This window comes from Rhinopithecus bieti, unplaced genomic scaffold (genome assembly GCF_001698545.2).
Source record: "Rhinopithecus bieti isolate Rb0 unplaced genomic scaffold, ASM169854v2 scaffold_47995, whole genome shotgun sequence".
NCBI classification, from domain to species: Eukaryota; Metazoa; Chordata; class Mammalia; order Primates; family Cercopithecidae; genus Rhinopithecus; species Rhinopithecus bieti.
The window spans coordinates 1409662-1432855 of NW_016819498.1; the positions used below are offsets into that span (position 1 = coordinate 1409662).

Sequence of the window (23194 nt, forward strand, 5' to 3'; positions counted from 1 at the left end):
TTTTAAGGAGACAAGGGTCTCACTCTGTCATCCTGGCTGGAATGCAGTGGTATGATCATGGCTCACTACATCCTCCACCTCCTGGGCTCACTCAAGAGGTTCTCTTGCCTCAGCCTCCCAAGTAGCAGGGACTACAGGCATGGGCTGCCATAGCTGGCTGATTTTTTAGTATCTTTTTATAGAACAGAGTCTCACAATGTTGCCCAGGCTGGTCTCAAACTCCTGGCCTCAAGCAATCCTTCCGCCTTGGCCTCCCAAAGTACTGGGAGTACAGGCATGAGCTACTGTGCATGGCCAGGAAAACCTTTTTCTTTTAAAATGCTCTCTATATAAACAAAAACTGGGGGGGTAAGTGTGGCCATACATAGAACTCTCTCTAGAAAGGTCATCCCTATCAAGCATTTTATAAAAGGCAAAGTTATGTTTTTTTTTATCAGCTTCCTTTTTCAGCTTGAGGAAGTATTCAGTATTTCTGTAGTACCCTCATATTCAACGGGAACAAACAGATGGAATCTGTACTACTCATATACAATGACATTAAGAAAGCGTTCGGCTAAATTCTTGTGTGGCAAAATCACAAGGGTTATCAAGGAAAACCTTTCATGTACACGATCAGAGTGTGTACCGGAATCACCAAGGGCTTCATACCCATCACTTTTCATGAGGAGAAAAGGACAGATTCCCTGCCTTATTCATTTGCCTCTAGATTTTGAGATCTAAATGCCAGGTTCATTTTAAGTGCTAACATGATGAAGCAACTGTTATTTATTTGCAGTCCTAAATGAACTGCAATCTGGGGAAGTCACCATACCTTGAGGTCTGGGCTTGCCAAAAACACGACTCAGGGAAACCAATCAAGTATGTTTTCTTCGCTTTTCTTTTAAAAGTATTGCTAATCCTTAAGGAGAAATCAAATTTTAATCAAAGTCCTTTTTTTCAACAAGTTGTTAAGAAACAACAAGCGTTCCAGAAAGGAAATCTATCTCATCATGTGTCACTTTGTTACTTTCAAATTAGCAGTCACTCAATGTGAGCACTTATCAAGTTTGATTTCTCTCATTTATGCTAGCTTCCTCCTAAATAACATAACTGCTTTTATAAAAAAATGTAGTTTTCGAAAGAAATTAAAAGATAAGATTTAACAAAGAAATTATTTCTCAAAACTTATTTTAAAAGTCCTCATATTCAATTCTCAAATACCTGTGCAAAACAGAGATTTAAAACGTTTCTTAAGATCTCATCAGCCCCTTTCTAACATTTTTTTCTCTCCTCCTGCCTTTGACAAATATTTCTATACCTACATAAGTATCTACACATTGGACTGCATATGGATGAAAATTTTCTCTGAAAGAATAAGTTTTCTTTTGATTAAAGACAAGTGGAAACTTTATACTCAAACTCAGAAAACTAGAGCATAATGCATCATTCACACATCAATTTAAAAAAATGGATTTATTCAAGAATGACATTTCTCTCAAGAAAAATGTTATAACTGTAGACATATAGCTGCCTTCACTGCTACACTGTGCAAACATGGAGGATGACTTTTGGTGTATCTCTGTTGCCATCTTTATTGAATCCATAAAAACAACAACCATCTCTCCTCTCCTAAGCTCACCAGGCTTTTCTTTGAAGTCACCTCTCTCCCCCACCGATCTTTGACTGTTAAATTCAGAAATGGTCCTTTGCTGTTAGAAGCTCTGAATTACTACCTATAGACAGTGTTTATTCTCAGTCAATTCCTATCCACAAACCATCCGTCTTAAACGGCATCAGTACCTCCTTCTCAATCACTTTTCACACATGTTCTACCTTAAAAGTCAGCTACATACAGAAGGTAATAATACATGAATAGGAACTGGCTTCCTCTAGGCTGTATGTACAAGGTTCTATTTCATTTGCTCCAAAATATTTTTACTTGATCTCTTTTGAAACTAATCAAACATGCCAAACAACATAACCATAATCTTTTTATTTACAGACTGACATCAGATCATTTTAAAACATCACTACAGATTTAGTCACTAAATGCAACCACTCTATATGAAAGAGATAAGTAATAAAAGGAAACTACATTATTTATCCTTGAGGTTATTAGGATGTAACTTAAGTTCCAAGTCATAAATAAAATAAGAGATGCGGCTGGGCATGGTGGCTCATGCCTATAATCCCAGAGACGCAAAGAATTGAAAATAATGTATCAACTACCAGGTTATAAAGGCTAAAAATTTTTTTTTAATAAAAGCACTTCAAGCACTTACACCTATTCTGACCAGTTCAGAAATTGTTTTCTGAGTCTAAAGGCCTAGTCACCCCTTATTGCTACTATATCCTTAGCATGTATGATAAAATGAACCAGAACATTTCTCTTGGAAATGAAAATGAAAATTATGAGAATTACCACCACTACATTTCTGTCCAGGCTTAGATTGGAAACAAGTCTGCCTGTATTCTGCAGAGTCACAGGCAACAGCATATAAAACACAAATGCCAAGTTCTATGAAAAAGAAAAGCACTACAGGTCCAGTGTTTCAGGATTAATTAAATTACACAACTGTGGTTTAGTGCCTGTTTCGTCAAGCAGAACTCTGGGAGAGTTTATTTGCAAGGTGAGACTCTTAACAGCTGCTTATGTAGCAAGATCCCAAACTAAAGAAAAACTTCCAATGATGACCAATTGAAGATCAGTTGAGGTGTTTCAGAATTATTAAATCTTATCTAGAATAAGAAAGAGTCCAAGATATGAAATAGCTTTCATGTATGTATGAATCACATATAAGATAAGAAACTAAGTGCTGGACTGTAAAAGTCAGAATGAATAAATCACATCTGGTATTAAAACTGGCATTAGACGCTCTTTATGCTTATAGTCAAAATTCCCTTTAATTTCCTCTTCCTTTTAATCTTCATGATTTCCAGAAGTATGATATATATATAAAAAACAAAAAAATTTTTTTTGAGACAGAATTTTGCTCTTGTTGCCCAGGCTGGAATGCAATGGCACGATCTCAACTCACCAAAACCTCTGCCTCCCAGGTTCAAGAGATTCTCCTGCCTCAGCTTGCTGAGTAGCTGGGATTACAGGCATGCACCATCACGCCCAGCTAATTTTGTATTTTTAGTAGAGACAAGGTTTCTCCATGCTGGTCAGGCTGGTCTCGAACTCCTGACCTCAGGTGATCTGCCCGCCTTGGTCTCCCAAAGTGTTAGGATTACAGGCGTGAGCCACCGTGCCCGGCCCAAAAGTATGATTTAAAACTTATTCTCCTTTAAAAAGGAATACAGGACTCTCTGTATTAAGTATGACCAAAAAAAAAAAAAAAAGGAATAGCACTTGCTCATCCTTATTTGATTGGATTCTGAATTTTAAAACACAAGTTTCTAGCCGTGTGATTTAATTAATATTTATCATTTACTTGAATATAGAAAAATGCAATTTTACACTCAACTCTTTTGATACTAAATTCTGACTACATCAAAAATGAAAGGCAAAATAAACTTACCTTCAGAGAATCAACTAAATCATCAACTAGGAAGAGGCGCCTGAGTTCCTTTATCGTGCAGTTCACATGACCAAGAGCAGAATTACTGTACTTCTGAACCAACTCCTCAGATATAGCAACTTCAGATTCCAGATATGCCCTAGAAAGCAAAACACATCACAATTGTCACTAATTGAAGTAATTTTCCCCAAAATGTCAATCAGAAATTATATATCTGTAAGAAATTAAGAAAATATTCTACTGTGAAAGCCAACTGTTTCCAAATTAAGGGCACTATAAAAACTCAGCAGTAAGGGTATTTCCTTGACATGCACTGTCTGCTGACTAGCACAGAAAAAGCATACACTTTGAAGCCAGACTGATCTAGGCTTGAATCCGATGCTCTGCCACTTACCTGGCTAGGTAATTTTGCAAAGTTATTCTTCCCTCTAAACTTAGTTTCCTCATTTATAAAGTGGAGATTATCACAAGAATTCAATGAGAAAAGTGCCTAATGTAACTGGGCACAAGGATGCACTCAATAAATGGTAGTTATGACTATGGGTTTGTTTTTTTTTTTCTTAAAGTTGACACTATGTTGTCTCATCAAGTTTTCCTAAAAAAGATATTTTTCATTTCCAAATCCTAAACTCTCTCAGACTAACCTTTAGGGGAAATTGCTCAATATGTCAAGAACCAGATTGTCAAGTGGCTGCCAAAAGCACAGTGGCAATCCTAGCAAAACCTAAGAGTTACGTCATCTAGATGCTTTAATCCATTCTGAGATGGCTAAAATTGTGAAATTTAAAAATATTGTATTGGTAATAAATAAATACATAAAAATACTATACTGGGGAAAAAGCCAAGTCCACAGGAATGTAAGGAACAGTTTCATTATTGTTTCAAAGACGCCATTTTATCTTGGCAGAGTATAACCGACTCAGAAGTGCTGAGTGTTCTCTCGTATCTGCTGGAAGTAGTCCTCATAACCTCCCCATGTCTGAGGAGGCCAGTTTCTTACACTGGAAATAACATCTTAGACAACTCCTTGTCCCATAGAGTTTTACCTCTGCAACATGCCCCAAATATGTTTTCTGGGTTTTATTCACAGTGCCATCACTCTATTTTAAGTGCTTACTATTTATGAACTGGAATATTCTATCGCTCTCCAAACAAATCTTTGATCTGCCTGCATCCAAATCCATTCTGTCAGTCAATGCCAGATTAACCTTACGTGAGCTATCCTAGATAGTGCTGTCTAGGCTGAACTCAGGCAGGAGTTAGAAAACCTGCCACTACCTAGCTATACAACATTGCAAAAGGCATTTAACTTCTCTGGGTAAGTGCTCCAACTCTGTAAATTTGAGAGACTTTCCTCAGTTCCTTCAGGCTCGAACATTCTGTGATTCTATGACTCCAACTTTTCAACCAGGGACATCCTCCTGAATCTTTCCAACCTTACTTCCAACTACACTTTATGTTGCAGTCAGAAATGAGTCATTCACTAAATATTTTTTAACCTTAATGTAGCCTTTATTAATCATATGGTTTTCCCAATCCGCAATGCTCTCTTACCTCTGGTGATACCTTATTTAGCCAGTTAGCCCAATCTCAAGTCTCACTCATACATGGGGCCTCATCTGACAATCTCTCTCATAAAACCCTGATGTTATCTCTCACTCCTGTATAATTCTAACAATGCTTTCTTTTGTGTTAGTCTTATAGTATTTACTGGATTCAGCTCTGAAATATAGACACACGTATACTTGTATATTTTTCCTACTAGAGTATAAACTGTTATGGACCAGGAATGTATCTTTACTAATACATGGTCTAATACACTGTTAGACAATTATTAACAAAAAACTGAATTATTAATATCAAGTGAAAAATACTCAAAGATTCACACTGATATTTAAACCAACAATTACTTGTTTACCCAAATTTGAGAAATATAAGAAAGTGGCTGATAAAATCCTGGTTGGAATTCTGCTTCTTTGTACCACTGTTGCTGGTTCTTGCTAAAGACAAGATGCCTAACCAGAAGGCACAAAGACAGCACTCCCCATCAATGACATCCTGTAGATATCTACATTAATTCAACTGACATTTATGTGATATTAATACAAGGCCAGCACTCTTCATCACTCTTTCAGTAACCACAGATATTAGATACAAACCACATAATATCACCTTTACTAGTGTGATTAAGGGGAACTAGGAAAAACTGTCCAACAAGCTTAAACTGGTATGTTGGCTAAATTTACTTTATAATGACTATAAAAGGACTTTTAAGAATAAAAGTGTTTCTAGCCAGGCATGGTAGTGCATGCCTGTAGTCCCAGCTACTTGGGACATTGAGGCAGGAGGATTGCTTAAGCCCAGGAGTTCGAGACTAGCCTGGGCAATAAAGTGAGACCCATCTCTTTGAAGAAAGTTTAAAAAATGAATAAAGTGTTTCTAAGAAGGAAATAAATCACTAATACTTTCCAAAAACCTCAAAAATCGATGTGTAAAATTGGAACTATAGAAAATATAGAAGTTTTGGCTTGACAATATTTTACATATTTCAGCATAACTAATTAAAATCATACTTCTTTATCATTTGTGGCTTGATAACAATATGACTCAGCCTTTTTTTTTTTTTTTTTTGGAGAAAGAGTCTCGTTCTATTGCCTAGGCTGGAGTACAGTGTCATGATCACAGCTCACTGCAGCCTTTAACTCCTGGGTTCTAGCAATTTTCTCAGCTCAGCTGCCTGAATAGCTGGGACTACTGGTATGCATCACCACACCTAGCTAATTTTTAATTTTTTGTAGAGATGGTGGTCTCACTATGTTGTTCAGGGTGGTCTCAAACTCCTGGCTTCAAGCAACCCTCCTGACTTAGGATCCCAAAGCACTAGTATGACAGGCATGAGCCAACACATCTGGCTGGCTCTGCCATTTTGAAACTACAATCTCAAGTTACTGAATTCCAAGTTTTTCCTGCCACCCTGTAAAATGGAGTGATACCACCTATCTCATAGAATTATCATAAACTTAAAATAAACTTATTAATAATATGTACATAAAAGGTTAGACACATAAGAGCTATTCAATAAATGTTGGTCTCTCCCCCAAACTTGTATAACGTCATTACTTCATCAAAAAGAGAAAGCCAGAAAAAAATCATCAGTCTTTACAATAAGCAAAATAATTTAGTAGGTCTCTTCTTTCAAAGTATGTAAATCCGTTTAAGTTCCCCATTAATATCAACTGGATCATGTTGTAGGTAGGTACATACTCATATGCCCAAACAGGTATTTACCTTGCCAGAAATAGTTTTTTCTTTGTTTCCCCTACTTTCAAGCTAACAAGTTAGAAATAGTTTTTAAATGATTGCAATCTATTTGAAGAAAAATGATCTCCTTACGCAAAACAATTAACATTTCAAAGGCATAGTTAATGCAGTAGGAACTGAATTCTCAGATCATTTGGGGTCAGGGTTAGGAAATCCTCCAAAGAGCTGGGTCTTGAATCAAACTCAGAACCAAATAAAAAATATGACTGAGGGATCTGGGGAGCTAAGGAAGGCAGCAAGAACATGAGTACAAAACTCTAGAAGGGATAAACGAGAGACAAGACAAAGACATCTGGACTTCATCCTACAGTCTAAAGAGGGCCCCTGCCTTTTCTTTTTTTTTTTCTCTTTAGAAAAAAAGTGATACTTCTAGAAAAATTAATCTGACATCATCTGTAAGAACGGCAGTAATCCAAGGTAACTAGAAGTCAATCTGGTAACAAATGGAGTCCAATTAGGGGTCAGCAAACTTTTTCTGTAAAGGGCCAGATAGTTAAGCATTTTAGGCTTTCATGTTCATATGGTCTCTGTTACAACTACTGAATTCTGCTATTACAGTATGAAACCAGCTAAATGAATGAGCATGGCTGCGTTCCAACAAACTTTATTTACAAAAGCAGGCAGCAGACTGAATTTGGCCATGGCTTTGCTTTAGAGGCTCCTGGTAGACTGAGGAAGCAGTGGAAAAGAACAAAATTTTGTGATTTTCTTAACAATATTTAGTGATTTTCTTTACATGAGATGAAAACAAACATAACATCAAAACAGGAGCCTGAAAACTAGCATGGTAGTGGTGTTACGGATAGAAATTAACAAGTTTGAGGAAAAAAATTCATTTAAAAACGTGGTGAACTAGTGGTCGTTGGGCGTTGGTTGGGGAGTTGAACTGTTAATAAGTAGGAAGTTTCTTTTTGTGTGATGAAAATAGTGATGGTTGTAGAATCCTGTGAATATATTAAAAACCAATGAGTTTTATGGTATATGAATTATATGTCAATTAAAAAAGAGGAGGAAAAACATGCAGAGTATGAGGTGAGGGCAGAAGACTCAAGCTGAGGTGTGTCTCGATAGCAACTATATAATGCTATAGTATACTTGTGAAAGTAAGGGTAGAAGATGATAGTTGGGAGACAAGGAGATGCTGAAATAAAGCTCTCCAAAAAATAATTAAAAAGTAATGCCTTAAGAAACTAGATAAAGAAAATACATAAAGAAAAGCACAACAGAAAAATATCAGCATACTACTAGAAAGATACGAATATCAGAAAGGATGTTATCAGACAACATAAAAAGTAAACAATAAAGACTATATAACCCTCACCAAACCTACCCATGTTAAAAAGACACAACACTCATTAAAGTAAGACAACCAATGCCTAACTCTAATAAATATTCCTAACAAGTAGTAGAGTTAGTTTAATGATACGTAAACAGTCTCCTCCATCATGAGCCTTTGAAATGACTTTTTGAAAATCTCAAAAGCAGATGTTTTTGGTATAGCTTAAGCAAATATCTGCAATTATCTTTAAGAAAAAAGTGCATGCTTGTAACTCTACAGACAGTAGATGAAGTCTTAATATTAATCCTGTTTACACTATTGCCAATGCATGCCTTGTTTTCCAGACATCTCACCTGAATGGGTGGCCTTCATCTGATTTCTGGATAGCTTGGATCACACCCCTGTATATCCTAAAGCTGATGGTCACAGAGAGCAGGGCCAAGGCAATGTAGGCTGTTACACTCACAATGCTGAATACTGTCAATGAAAGCAGCAGGAATAGGCTGGCACCAAACACCACTCCAGTCTTCTTAATGTCTCTCCAGTAGAGGAGGTCAACAACTAAAAATTGAAAAAGAAATCTGAAATTAGAACATTATTTTATCAATTTGGATTTGTTCCATCTACGAAAATAAAAGACTACTACATAAAGTAAAACCAAACCTAAAAAGTTAAAGAAACACTAAGTTGAAGAAACATTAACTTTAAAACCCACATTTTAAACCCACTCTTAGTTGTATATCACTATAACACCTCTCCATGAAATGTTATTTATTTCTGCATAACTGAATCATTCTAGCCATACACAATGATTAAATGTCTCCAAAGCCTAGAAGACTTCTAATCCAAAACAAGGAGTTACTTAAAATAATCTTGGGGGCTGGGTGCGATGGTTCATGCTGGTAATCCCAGCACTGTGGGAGGCTGAGGCAGGTGGATTACCTGAGGTCAGGCATTCCAGACCAGCCTGGACAACATGGCGAAACCCCATCTCTACTAAAAATACAAAATTTAGTGGGGCATAGTGGTGCATGCCTGTAATCCCAGCTACTCGGAAGGCTGTGGCAGAAGAATCGCTTGAATCCGGGAGGCAGAGGTTGCAGTGAGCTGAGACTGCACCACTGCACTCCAGACTGGGCGACAGAGCGGGACTCCGTCTCAAAAAAAAAAAAAAGAAAGAAAGAAAAGAAAATAAAAAATAAATCATCTTGGGGTTTTTCATCTCATACAATGCATGCTATATAATCAAATAATTCAATAAATAAATCCCAATAACAAAAAATATTAACACACTAAAATGAGATACTTCAGTGACACCAAAATATATGCAGAAAATAAATCAAAAAAGACTAAGATAGAAAACTACACATATGAATGAGTTTTACAACTCTACTCTTTTGTTTCGTTTTGTTTTTTTTTTTTTTCAGACGGAGTCCCCCTCTGTCGCCCAGTCTGGAGTGCAGTGGCACGATCTCGGCTCACTGCAAGCTCCGCCTCTTGGGTTCATGCCATTCTCCTGCCTCAACCTCCCAAGTAGCTGGGACTACAGGTGCCCGCCACCGTGCCCAGCTAATTTTTTGTATTTTTAGTAGAGATGGGGTTTCACCGTGTTAGCCAGAATGGTCTTGATCTCCCGACCTCGTGATCCACCCACCTCGGTTTTTATTTGATTTTTTGTGCTAGTAACAACTCTGCTCTTAAGATCTCTCTTTGAGAAACAAAATTGCAACTTAACCTGGGTATCATTAAAAGAAAAATTTCTACAAAGCAAAAGATAAAACAGCCTTTAGATTACCTGAAAAGCTACCTCCTTCTAAGAGTTGATAAATATAATGCTGTAAAAATTTTGGAGTCAAAGAAAAAAGAAAAGTAAATGTGCTACACTGTTACATAACGTTTATTAACAGTAACAAGTCAGACAAAGCCCAACTTAGCATGTCTGCTCTTGGACATCGCCACAGGGCCACTGAGGGGATCAAGGAAGCATAGCCTGATGTCTCAAAATCGGGTTATGCTCAATCCAAGGAGAACCCTGAAGTGTGCCAAAGTGCTCCTGAATTCATAGACTGATGTAATTAATCTCTCTGAACTGTGAACAATTGGGAGAGAAATTTTATAGTAAAATAAACATGGATATACTCTTTGCAAGAAGAGGTGACATCAAAGAAAAATCACAGTTTTAAGGTTGCTTTGGTTTTGATCCCCAGGTCCCCTAAGGGGTATGTAACTTTCTTTTGCTCTTAAGGGTACTTCTGTGGGGAAAACTATGTATGTGAACTGCACAATGTTGGATATTAGTACAAAGTCCTTAATTGCTGCTAGTAAGGATATTTTAAATGCCCAACACTGTGTCCAGTACATAGCAGGGATTCAAACACTTATTTCAGTCACCTAAATGGTCTGGCTTGAATGCTATTAATTTAACATTCTATGTATGATTTTGAGCTTTGTTTTCAAACTCTGATTTCAACTATTTGTTCAAATATTCCCCAGCTTGTTTGGTACAGCCCTGCCTAAAACATCTAAATGAGCTCAGTGCTATCCCACTAGTTTCTACTATTGTACTAGCACAACTGAGGACTGACAAGAACTTGAAATGGTCTATCTATAGGTTGTCAAAAGGACATTACGAATAATGTCATACTGAATAAGGAGATAGGAGCAATGTTAATAGGTTTCTGGCAATCAGCAAACACTTAATGAGGTGATACTGTTCAAGTAACTCAACCTAGCAGAATGAGAAAACTCATCTGATTCTTGAAGGTCCTGTCCAACATTACAATTCTAGGCAAGATAAGATATTTTATTCTAGGCATAAAAGATTATGCTTTTACATAAAAGCAAGTCAGTGAAGGTATAAAATAAATACTGCACTGTTATGAGAACTCAGAAAAGGGAAAAAACTGGAAGAAATGTTAAAAGACTGTGAAATACTGTAAATGGAAATTGAGCTGGGTCTTGAAGAATGAATGGCATCTAGAAACCCTAAAGGTACAGGTCTAACCGTAAGCATCTTTCTGCTAGTAGTGGTTCTAACAATTAATGCCTTTTTTTTTTATTATTAGGAGGGTACAGTGAGAGAACGGGGAGTGATGATAAAGACAGTCCCTTGGTAAGATCGCTCTTTCCTGTGAGGCTCCCTTTGTGCCCTACAGCAGTGGTTTCATACACACAAACAAAAAATTTAGGTTCTATAGCTGGGTCACAGAGACTAAAAAAAAGATTGCATATTTTACAAGCTATGTGACTTCAGGTAAGTCACTAAAGTCCTCTATATTTCAGTTTCTTCATCTATAAAACATATATTAAAATAGGAATGAACAAAAGGCATAAAGTTTCTAGATAGAATTGAGAAAAAAGTTTTGAGATTTACTGCACCCCAGGGTGACAACAGTCAATACCAGCCGACTATATACTTCAAAATAACAGAGTAAATTTCATGTCTCACAAAAATAATAAGTAACAAGGTGGTAATTTAATTAGCTTGATTTAATCACAACACATTGTACACATGTCAAAACACATTGTACCCCATAAATATATACAGCTAACGATTTGTCAAAAATAGGAATGATCTCATTGAGATATGATTCAACAGATTTTCCATGAGTAAGATAATTAATGTAAAGCACTTAATAGAGTACATAGCCTATAATAAATTATTAATAAATGTCAGGGCTATTTATTATTATTATCACCACAATCACATTACTTAAATAGTAAATATATAAAGAAGAAAATTTCAAACGTATTATTAACTTTAGGTCAATGAACTATACTGTTGTGTCGCATTGTAAACATGTTACTTTATAAACCACATTGGGAGGATTTTAAACCTTATCTAAGTTTTTACTATTATAGGGTGAATAAAAGCTAATAGCCCAAAGGAATCAGCAGGTAAGGTATACCTCAAATCTATTTTTCTTTTCTTTTTCTTTTCTTTTTTTTTTTGAGACAGTCTTGCTCTGTCACCCAGGCTGGAGTGCAGTGGCACGATCTCAGCTCACTGCAAGCTCCACCTCCCGGGTTCACGCCACTCTCCTGCCTCAGCCTCCCGAGTAGCTGGGACCACAGGCGCCCGCCACCACACCCAGCTAATTTTTTGTATTTTAGTAGAGACGGGGTTTCACCGTGTTAGCCAGGATGGTCTCGATCTCCTGACTTCATGATCTGCCCACCTCAGCCTCTCAAAGTGCTGGGATTACAGGTGTGAGCCACCGCACCCAGCCTCTCAAATCTATTTTTCATATGAACAAATGCTCCTTTATAAAAGTGGTTCTCAAAATGCTCAAAAACATTAACCTTCAAAATCACTACTGGTGAGAAATTAAAGTAAATGCAGATGTGCTCGCTATTTTTAACCATCATTAAAAACTACTTAGTAAAACCTGGCCATGAAATCAATGACTGTAGATTTGAGAGGTTTGTACTGTACAACATAAATGTCTAATCAAACCTCCTAATATAGCAGAGTTACTATCTAAACAGGTGTAGTGACTAGATATGATTTATAATTAGTCTGTAATTTCTACCTAAATGAATATGGTAGAAAGAAATATCAGGTCTGGGATTCAAGAGACCCACATCCTAGCAGGTACCAGCTCAGCAAATGTGTGATTTTGGATACAACTCCAACCTCTCTGGCCTTCAGTTTCATTGTCCATAAAGGGCATTAATCTTCTAATCTCTCTTTTCCCTTAAGGAATTAAAATGATCTAGTCAGTATAAAGATACATACATTAGTACTGCATTCAAATTCCCTGTCAGTGGATCCAAACCAATGAAGTTTTACTACTGTGGCATTATCTGTGCTCAATATAATTTAAAAATATTTCCTTCCTTTTTAGATCTAGATTTTTTGGGAGAGAAGGAAGCGTAAATATTTTTATTCATACCAGTCTTCTGATTTGAACCTTCCTAGAAATATCTTAAGTACCAGACATTATTAAAACTTTAGGAATATAACAAATTCATATTCCTACAATTTTTCAAGCTAGTATAAACTCTATCATTATGGCAACTGTATGAAACTTTTTAAAAGTATGAAAAATGATACGCTTAAGACTGACAGATGTTTTGATTGCTGATCTGCATTCTCCAATCTCCACACCTTCTTTATTTCCTGAGCATATAAACTTATGCCAAACACTGCAGTAGCCTATACAACATTATCTCTTTCAATTATTAAAACCTAATGAGCCACTGTGCAAAGTGGCTTATGCCTGTAATTCCAGCTCTGTGGGAGGCCGAGGTGGGAGGCCAGGAGTTTGAGACCAGACTGGGAAATACAGAGACCCCCTCATCTCTTAAACAAACAAACAAACAAACCTAATGAAAGGTAGGCTTGAAAGAGTGAAACCCAGCTCCTACATGACTGGACCCAGATCACATCATTAATAAGTGGCAGAACACGGATCTGAACCCAGGATTCCTACAGATAAAACTCATATTCTCCGTTGTATGATGCCAAATTGAAGGCTCAGCTGATTAAAGTCCTTCAAAATGTTATACGTGTGCGTGCATAACAAATGGGCAAAGAGTAGGCAGATAATTACAACATGCAAGATGAATCATAAAAGCCAAGAAAGGCTAAGTGAAATTAACAAGATAGTTTAATCAATAAGGAACAACTTTTAATGTCAATATTTCACCTACCGTTAGACCCAAAAACGGAGAAAAGGGCTTTACTCCAATATATTTGATAAGTACTTTCCCACAGTAGAGAACTATAATTAAGTTGTTGAAAATGACTTTCAAAAACCATGTGAATCTGATTAAATAAAATTAGGATATATTTATGCAAGAGAAGTGTTACACAGCCATTAAAAAAAGTGATACAGGCCGGGCGCGGTGGCTCAAGCCTGTAATCCCAGCACTTTGGGAGGCCGAGACGGGCGGATCACGAGGTCAGGAGATCGAGACCATCCTGGCTAACACGGTGAAACCCCGTCTCTACTAAAAAATACAAAAAACTAGCCGGGCGAGGTGGCGGCGCCTGTAGTCCCAGCTACTCGGGAGGCTGAGGCAGGAGAATGGCGTGGACCCGGGAGGCGGAGCTTGCAGTGAGCTGAGATCCGGCCACTGCATTCCAGCCCGGGCGACAGGGCGAGACTCTGTCTCCAAAAAAAAAAAAAAAAAGTGATACAGATCTACATTATCACAGAAACATGTCCATAATGATAAATGAAAACAGAATGTTACAAAAAGACTCACAGTATATTCTCACTTAAGAAATTAAACATACAAAAAAAAAGAAATTAAACATACAAAGTCTGAAAGGATAACCACTAAGCAGTGTTTTTCTCTGCATAACGGGATATCAATGAGTTTTACTTGCTTCTTTATTCTCTTCCGTGCCATCTGAAATGGTCCCACTCTATTGGCAAGCATGAATCATGACTATAATCAGAAAAAAATTCACCCCATTCTGTTTCTATTCGGTACTACTAAAGAATCTTATGAGTGTTATTTTTCACAGTAGGCTTTCCTATTGGAAAAAGAACACCCTCTCTGTTAGCTTAATAAATATTTGGATCCAGCTGACAAGTTAAAATTCTAGAGTATTTAAGTTGATGATTCTGGTGTTCTGGGTTGAATCAGATCAATTTCCCCAAAGTTGATGATACCAGAATAGTCATGTATAAGGCCCAGCAGTACTCAATGATCACAACCCTAAATAAAATTAACTTTAAGAAAGTACAGTAAACCCTAACCTACCGCTTCCTTTCCTCTTGTCATATGGTTCCTAGGAACAAGGTCTTTTCAATAAATGGAAAAGCTGTGAAAATTACATACGTAAGCCCACACATACTGCATAAAAATAAGCAGCTGCATGAGAGTAGCTCAAAGCAGGTATCGTTAACAGACACACTGAAACAAGCACTAGGAATGCTCTGGTGGAGCCATCAGACCCTTTAGAGCACTGGAGAAGAACAAAAAGGGAAGAACAGCCAAGAGAAATGAGACAACTAGGCACTGATAGTCACACATAAGATAAAATGAATACAGCCTAGAACAGGAATATCTGAGAGGCAATCTACACTGCCACCAACCCCACTGTGCAAAGTACAGAAGAATTTCAATCTTTTCCTGTAAAGAAGCTGAAGAGATTGTTAGTGAAGCTGCAAGAATGAAAAAATGTTAGTTGCTAGCAAACAGTGTGGCTGACTTAACTGACATTTGCCAACAAAATTTCTAGTCCCTTACAGCTTCCTCAAATTGGTTTTAATAAAAAAAGTTGAAAGATTTTTTATCCAGGATAACTGATTCTCAATAGGAGGGAGGTATAGAACTTTACCAAAATCCCTTCTGAGAAATATATTCAAATACTGTTGCTTCTAATGGTCAACAAGAGAATTATTAATTTAGATTCATTAGTTAATTTAGAAGTTTGTTCAATCCTGATACCAAATCAGACAAAGACAGCACAAGAAAGGAAAACTACAGATAAACATCCCTTATGAATCCAGACGCAATAATCCTCAACAAAATATATGCAAACTGAATTGAGCAACATATAAAAAAGATTATACACCATGGCCAAGAGGCCTTTATCTCAGAAATACAAGATTGGTTCAACATATGAAAATCAATCAACATAATATACCATATTAACAGGATAAAGACAAAAACCACATGATCATCCCAATAGATGCAAAAAAAGCATCGCACAGAAAAAGCATCTCACTAACTCCAACACCCTTTCAAGATAAAACATTTAACATATTAGGAACAAAAGGGAACATTATCAAACTGATAAAGATCATCTACAAAAACCCACAGCTAACCCCAACTAAATGGTAAACATCTTTCCCCTAAGACCAGGAAAAGACAAGTACATCCATTCTTGCCACTTCTGGTCCAACATTGTCCTGGGGGTGCTATGCAGTGCAACTGGCCAAGAAAAAGACATACAAGGCACCCATGTTGGAAAGGAAGAGACTAAACTCTATTTGCAGATAACATGATCTTATACAGTAAATCCTCACTTAAATGTTGAGGATAGCTTCCTGGAAACTGTGCCTTTAAGTGAAATGACATGTAACAAAACCAATTTTGCCACAGGTTAATTTATATAAACAAGACTTCAGTTTCTATGGTGTATTTCTGGTGACAAAAACATCATCATATCCTAAATAAAGGTTGGGCGCAGTGGCCCACGCCTGTAACCTCTGCACTTTGGGAGGCCAAGGAAGGCGGATCACCTGAGGTCAGGAGTTTGAGACCAGCCTGGTCAACGTGGTGAAACCCCGTCTCTACTAAAAATACAAAAATTAGCCGGGCATGCATGTTGGTAGGTGCCTACAATCCCAGCTACTCGGGAGGCTGAGGCAGGAGAATCGCTTGAACTCAGGAGGCAGTGGTTGCAGCAAGCTGAGAACACACCGCTGCACTCCAGCCTGCACAAGAGAGAAAGACCCTGTCTCAAAAAAATAATAATAATAATAATAATCTAAAGACTCAAAACACTGCTACTATTAAACATTGAAATAATGTAAGCTATACATACATTTAAGAAAGTTTTTTTAAAACACAATTTTTGGTGAATCAGTGATGGTGGTTGTAGCAGTGGTGGGTTAAATCAAGGAACAAATGTTTGCAAAGCAAACACTGTGGTAGGAGCACCTCCTACCGCCACCACACAGTTCAAAAACAGCAAACATGGCAGGATCACTCAGTGCCTTCACACTGCACCATTGATTGTTGTGCATTTGCATCATTATTGTATACTTTACGGGTTTTTATTTTACAATAATCTGCATTCATTCATTCATTCATTCATTCATTTTCCAACCTGCTTATTCCAGTTCTGGGTCATGGGTGGCCAGAGCCTATCCTGACAGCTCAGGGTGCAAGGCAGGAACCAACCCTGGACAGGACACCATTCCATCACAGGACACACTCATACACACACCCCCACACTCATACTGAGACAACTGACACACACCAATGAACCTAATGTGTACATCTTTAGAATGTGGGAAGAAACCACAGAGTACCCAGAGAAAATGCCATGCAGACATGAGAACATACAAATCCCAGACAGACAGTGGCCCCAGCCAGGAATTGCTTTTTTTTCCTCATCTATATTATAATGAAACAACATTGAACAAAACAATGATATGAGGGGCCTGCTGTATACATTTAAAAAATTCTAAGCAATCCACAAAAAAGCTACTAGAAATAATGAATGAGAGTCCAGCATGGCTGTAGGACACAATATCAACATACAAAAATTGTATTTCTATACACCAGCAATAAACAATCTGAAAATGAATTAAATAATTCCACTTATAATAGCACAGAAAAATGTAAGATACTTAGGAATACAGTGAAAATAATTTCAAGACATATAAACTATAAATGATAACACATTGTCGAAAGAAATTGAAGACTTAAATAAATGGAAAGACTCCTGTTAGTGAATTGCAAGACATTAAGACAGTAACACTCCTCAAATTGATCTAAAATACAAACACCATCAAAATCCTAGCTGTCTTTTAGCAAAAATTGACAAGTCAATTGCAAAATTCATATGGAAATATAAGGGATCCAAAAAAATCAAGAAGAACTTGAAAAAGTACAACAAAGGTTGGAGTACTCGAACCTCCCTATATCAAAACTTCCTAAAAAGGTACAGTAATCAAGACAGTAGAGTAGTTACACAAGAACAAACAGGTTGATTAGTGGAATACAACTGATAACCCAGAAATAAACCATTACATTTATGGTCAACTGACTTTGACAAGGGTGCCAAGGCAACTCAATGAGAAAAAAACAGTCTTTTAAACAAATGGTGCTAGGACAACTGGATATCCAACTGCAAAACAAATAACGTTGGATTCTTCTACTTCATATCATATATAAAAGTTAACTCATAATGGCTCAAAGAGTCAAAGTTAAGAGCTTAAACTAGAAAACTCTTTTATCTTTCTTTCCTATCTTTTTGTTGTTATTGTTGTTGAGACAGGGTCTCACTCTGTCGCCCATGCTGGAGTGGAGTGGTGCCAAAGCAGGCAGCCTCAGCTTCCTGGGCTCAAACAATCCTCCTGCCTCAGCCTTCCAAAGTGCTGGGATTATAAGCATGAGTCACGGCACTCAGCCAGAAAATTCTTTAAGAAAAAAATAAGTGTAAATTTTCACGACTTTGGATTAGGCAATTATTTCTTACATATAACACCAAAAGCACAAACAACAAAAGAAAAAAAAAAGATAAATTGGACTTCATTAAAATTTAAAACTTTCACCACAAAGAAAGTGGAAAGATACCACACAGAATGAGAGAAAACACTTGCAAATCAATGATCTGATAAGAGACTTGTACTCAGAATATATTTTAAAACTTTTACAACAGTAAAAAACAATTTAAAACAGACAACAGGTTTGAATAGACATTTCTCCAAAGAAGATACACAAATAGCCAATAAGCACATGAAAAAAAAACTCAACATCATTTAGTCATTACAAAAATGCAAACCAAAACACAATGAGATACCACTTCATACCCCCCAGGATGGATATAATCAAAAAGATGAGCAATAACGTGTTAACAAGAAGTGATGAAGATTAGAAGCCTCATACATTGCTGATGGGAATGTAAAATTCAGTCACTGTGAAAAACAATTTGGCAGTTCCTCAAAAAATTAAATACAGAGTTAGTTACCTTATGACCTAGCAATTCCACTCCTAGGAATTTTCACCCAAAAAACTAGAAAACCTGTGTCCACACAAAAATTTCACACACAAATATTCACAGCAGCATTATTCAGGATAGCCAAACAGGAGACAGACAACCCAAATGTCTAACAACTGATGAATGGATTTTTTTTTTTTAAAAGGTATATCCATATAACAGAATATTATTAGGCCATAAAACAAAATGAAGTGCAGTAGTCCTCCCTTACCTGCATTTTCCCTTTCCCTGGTTAGTTTTCTGCAGTCAACCACAGTTAAAAAGTAGGTGAGTATAGTACAGTGAAATACTTTGAGAAAGACACCATTCATTTAACTTTACTATAGTATACTATTACCATGATTCTATTTTATTGTTAATTTCTTACTGTAACTAATTTATAAATTGAACTTTATCATAGTTATGTATAGACAGGAATAAACAGTATATACAGGGTTCGGTCCTATCTGCAGTTTCTAGGGCATATGCAAGGGGTCTTAGAGCCTTATACCTCAAGAATAAGGGGGAAACTACTGTACTGATACATGTTACAACCTGGATGAATCTAGAAAACACATGCTAAGTCAAAGAAGCCAGTTACAAAAGGCCATATATTTTATGATTCTGTTTGTATGAAATGTCTTGAATATGCAAGTTATGAATTCTGTAGAGACAGAAAGTAGGTAAGTGGTTATCAGGGGCTTTTTCCCCAAAAAGGAAGGAAGAGGAGTGACTGCTAAAAGGTGTGGGGCCTTTTTTGGGAAGGGGTGAAGAAAATTGTCCTGGAAATAGATTTAAAGCTTTAAAAAAACATTCATTTCAACATACTTCTCTACTAGGTTGTAAACTCCATAAAAGAACATGTATGTCTTACTACCTAACTTTATCCCCAGAGCTGAGCAGAAAGCCAAAAACTACTACATTTTCAATATTATTGTTGACTGATTAGAATGAATATATACCTTATGACAGGTTACTAATTCTAATTGATGTATTAAAAAAATGTTTCTATGCTTTGGACTTAACATTTATTTTATTTACACTATTTTCAGATGTGCTACATTTATTAAATAACAAAAAAGCTTCAGGTAATTTATAAAAAAGGAAAACACTGTTTTGTAGGCTTGTCTCCCCTTACTAGACCCTGGGAAAACGATAAATCCTTTCATCTTATATTCCCATTACCTACATCATTAATGCTTGCTGCATTGTCTGAATAGCAGCCAGATTATTTTTAGAACAGAAACATTTAATTTTCAAATTAAAATAAAGGACACCTTTCAATAAGAACTATAGGATCACCAAAATGCTAACTTTGGATTCCTCGGTAATCACTTTAGTGGCTCCTTATTTTTGAAAAACCAAAACTAAGACAGAGTTTATACAAGGAAAGTTTAACTTTTCATGGTTCCTCAAGTCTCCTTCTATACTGCAGAATAAAGGGTTAATCATACAAGGGTCCTTACTCATATAAAATGTTCATTAAACATCCTTTCAAAGATCTGAGATGAATCTAACAGTACTTTTCCATGTATAACTTTGGGGGAATGCTTATGAATTGCTAAAAATAATGCTCATCAATTTTAACAAACCCTTGTAGTTTAGAAAAAATTTAATGCTCTGCAGTCCTTGCCAACATTTGTTTCCAAGATAAAAATGTGGAAAATGATTGTGTTTTGTGTAATAGCATCTTTATCAAACTAAAATTTTAATTCAAAATAAGTCAGTACACTTAAATCTTTTCTTTAAAATAAAACTTCTCGCTCAATGCACAGTAAAAGAGTTGCCTACATTTGGTAATCATAAACTGTCATCTGCCATAGCTAAAAATAGTGTCAGCCTGCATTGTGCATGCCTTACATGCAGAAGTCATCCGATTACATTTTGCCTCAAATCAAATTCTTACGTTCTTCTTTGAATAGCCTGAAGTCAGGTTTCAATTTTAAAAAGCTTTTGTCTGGGAAGGCGGGGCAGGGGGGAGTTGAACTGGCTGTTCCTAAAAATACTAGGACAGGGAATGGCTGGCAGAAAAATACCTACTTTTGAAGCAAAAGCAAATATTAAGTTCTCTTTAATAATGCCAGGTGAGGAATGAGAATGGCAGTTAAATAGGAAATAAACAAATATATATTAGAATGGTATTAAAATTTTATGTTTTTCACAACCATAATGTTTATAATAACTACATATTTATTAGGAATCACAATCCTTAATCAAATTCTTCCCAAATGCCAGGAAAAGTAATTAGAATTCAGAATTGAAAATTTAGTACTGCCGGGCGCGGTGGCTCAAGCCTGTAATCCCAGCACTTTGGGAGGCCGAGACGGGCGGATCACGAGGTCAGGAGATCAAGACCATCCTGGCTAACACGGTGAAACCCCGTCTCTACTAAAATACAAAAAACTAGACGGGCGAGGTGGCGGGCGCCTGTAGTCCCAGCTACTCGGGAGGCTGAGGCAGGAGAATGGCGTGAACCCGGGAGGCGGAGCTTGCAGTGAGCTGAGATCCGGCCACTGCACTCCAGCCCGGGCGACAGAGCAAGACTCCGTCTCAAAAAAAAAAAAAAAAAGAAAAAAAAAAAAAAAGAAAAGAAAATTTAGTACTACATAATAGTAAGCTTTTATCTCAACATAGTAAGCATTCACTTGTCAAAACCTGACAGGCGAAGGTCCACAAAAGGATCTGTGCAGAGTTTAGCTCTCTTCATAAAGACATTAAGAGGAGCCTGAGTCCTATTTCTTCCTTCAGGTTAGTATCAATATGATCTGAGGAGATAATGTAGTCTCTGTTTCCCTCTGTGTAAAATTAGAAAAATAATACCCACCTAAGAGAGTATTTGAAGCTGAACTGTAATTTCACATATGAAAATGCTTGGTGAACTGAATACAATAAATAAAGGTACTAAAGCTCAAGAGGTAAGAGATAAGGTCAAGAGATAAGGACAAGAAACGCAATCAAATATTAAATGTGATGCTTAGCTAAGCCCTGATTTTTTAAAAAAGGTGAATTCAACTTTCTCTGAAAGTATATCTAAAGAGGTTTCAATTAGCAAGTCTCAGGCTGATAGGTACCTGTTAGTGCTACAAAAGTATCTCATCCAAATACCTGGCAAACCCGCATCTCTCTTGGCTATATCTCCTCTTCCTTTAACTAGTTTTTTAAAAGATACACGCAAAATTTCAGGTCCTTGTCTCTTCCACTAAATCTTTCCTATCTTACTTTGACAACGTTACAGTGCTTTGGTGAATTTGAACCACCACGCCTAAGAAAATAACACTTTACATGATAAACAAATAGCACAATAAACAAACAGCAGAATTTCTATACTTCCCCTTTCTACAACAATTTTGTAATCTCCCAGTCTGAGCAAGACACTGTGCTGAGAACATTGTATATACATTACCTCCAATCACAACAACTCTAAAAAGTATTATCTGCATTATATATATGATGCAAATGTATCTGTATATTTGTAATGTAAACATATTGTTAAATAAATTGTGTAGGGTTACAAACTGAAATTCAAGTCTGACCATGAAGGTCTCACTCTATTATACTCTTTTGTATTTAAAGGACTATACTAATATTATATTTTGTATATCACTCTTTTGTATTGAAAAGACTATATTAATACTCAAGTTTGCTTTTTAGACTACTTGAGAATACCAAGTGCTGTTTCTACCTTAGTTTAAACAACTGAGACAAGAGACACAATTTACTAACACTACGAGTAGAGTTATAGGTGAGACCAATAAATTTCATTAAGAGATTCAATATGAATAAACCATGTTTTGTTTAAATTGTTTTCTAGAAGCAATTGAAACTGTTCTCACCTTAAAAATAATAAATGTATACTATAACTATATATGTAATTACATATACATAAAAAACTATAAAATAGATTAAAAGACATTGGTGAGTTTAAGAATGATACAAAATTTTAAATAAGCAATAAACTTTACAAAGCATATAAAGCAACAAAAAGAGAAATACCATTTCTAGAAAATCTCCAGCAAATAGAAGCCAAACATAAAGATGTGAAGTTAAGTCAATGTTTACTATTCATTTTATAAAAAAACCCAATCCTACAGCCAGGATAGAACCTTATTATTATTACAGAGAACAAATGGCCTTTACAATTAAAATCATTTTAAACACGGTGTTTTCATACACATACTCCTTTCCCCACATAATATGAACTAAAAGATGGTTTGTGACTTAAAAAATATGTATTTCTAGCTCTCTAGTAACCAACAATATTTGAGGAGTACAAGATTCTCTTACCCAAGTTTAGTATTGTTAAATGAGTCCCTGCAGTTATGAAGTTGCATAGGAAAGAAAATTTTCATAAGAAAACATCCACTAAGTAATCTTCAAAATTAATCCAAGCTCATAAATATCCCTTACTGTTTAAATTCA

General features: G+C 36.3%; 1 protein-coding gene across 2 annotated transcripts in view; it reads right to left on the reverse strand.

The window, feature by feature from the left end:
- Positions 1-23194, reverse strand: part of RTN4 (reticulon 4) — a 62180-nt gene that overhangs the window by 7193 nt on the left and 31793 nt on the right. For both annotated transcript variants that reach the window (XM_017859045.1, XM_017859046.1), the window contains exons 2-3: positions 8457-8664; positions 3504-3642 (exon numbers count right to left, since the gene is read on the reverse strand). In XM_017859045.1, coding sequence (XP_017714534.1) covers positions 3504-3642; positions 8457-8664 — 347 coding nt within the window. The remainder of the gene's footprint in view (positions 1-3503; positions 3643-8456; positions 8665-23194) is intronic.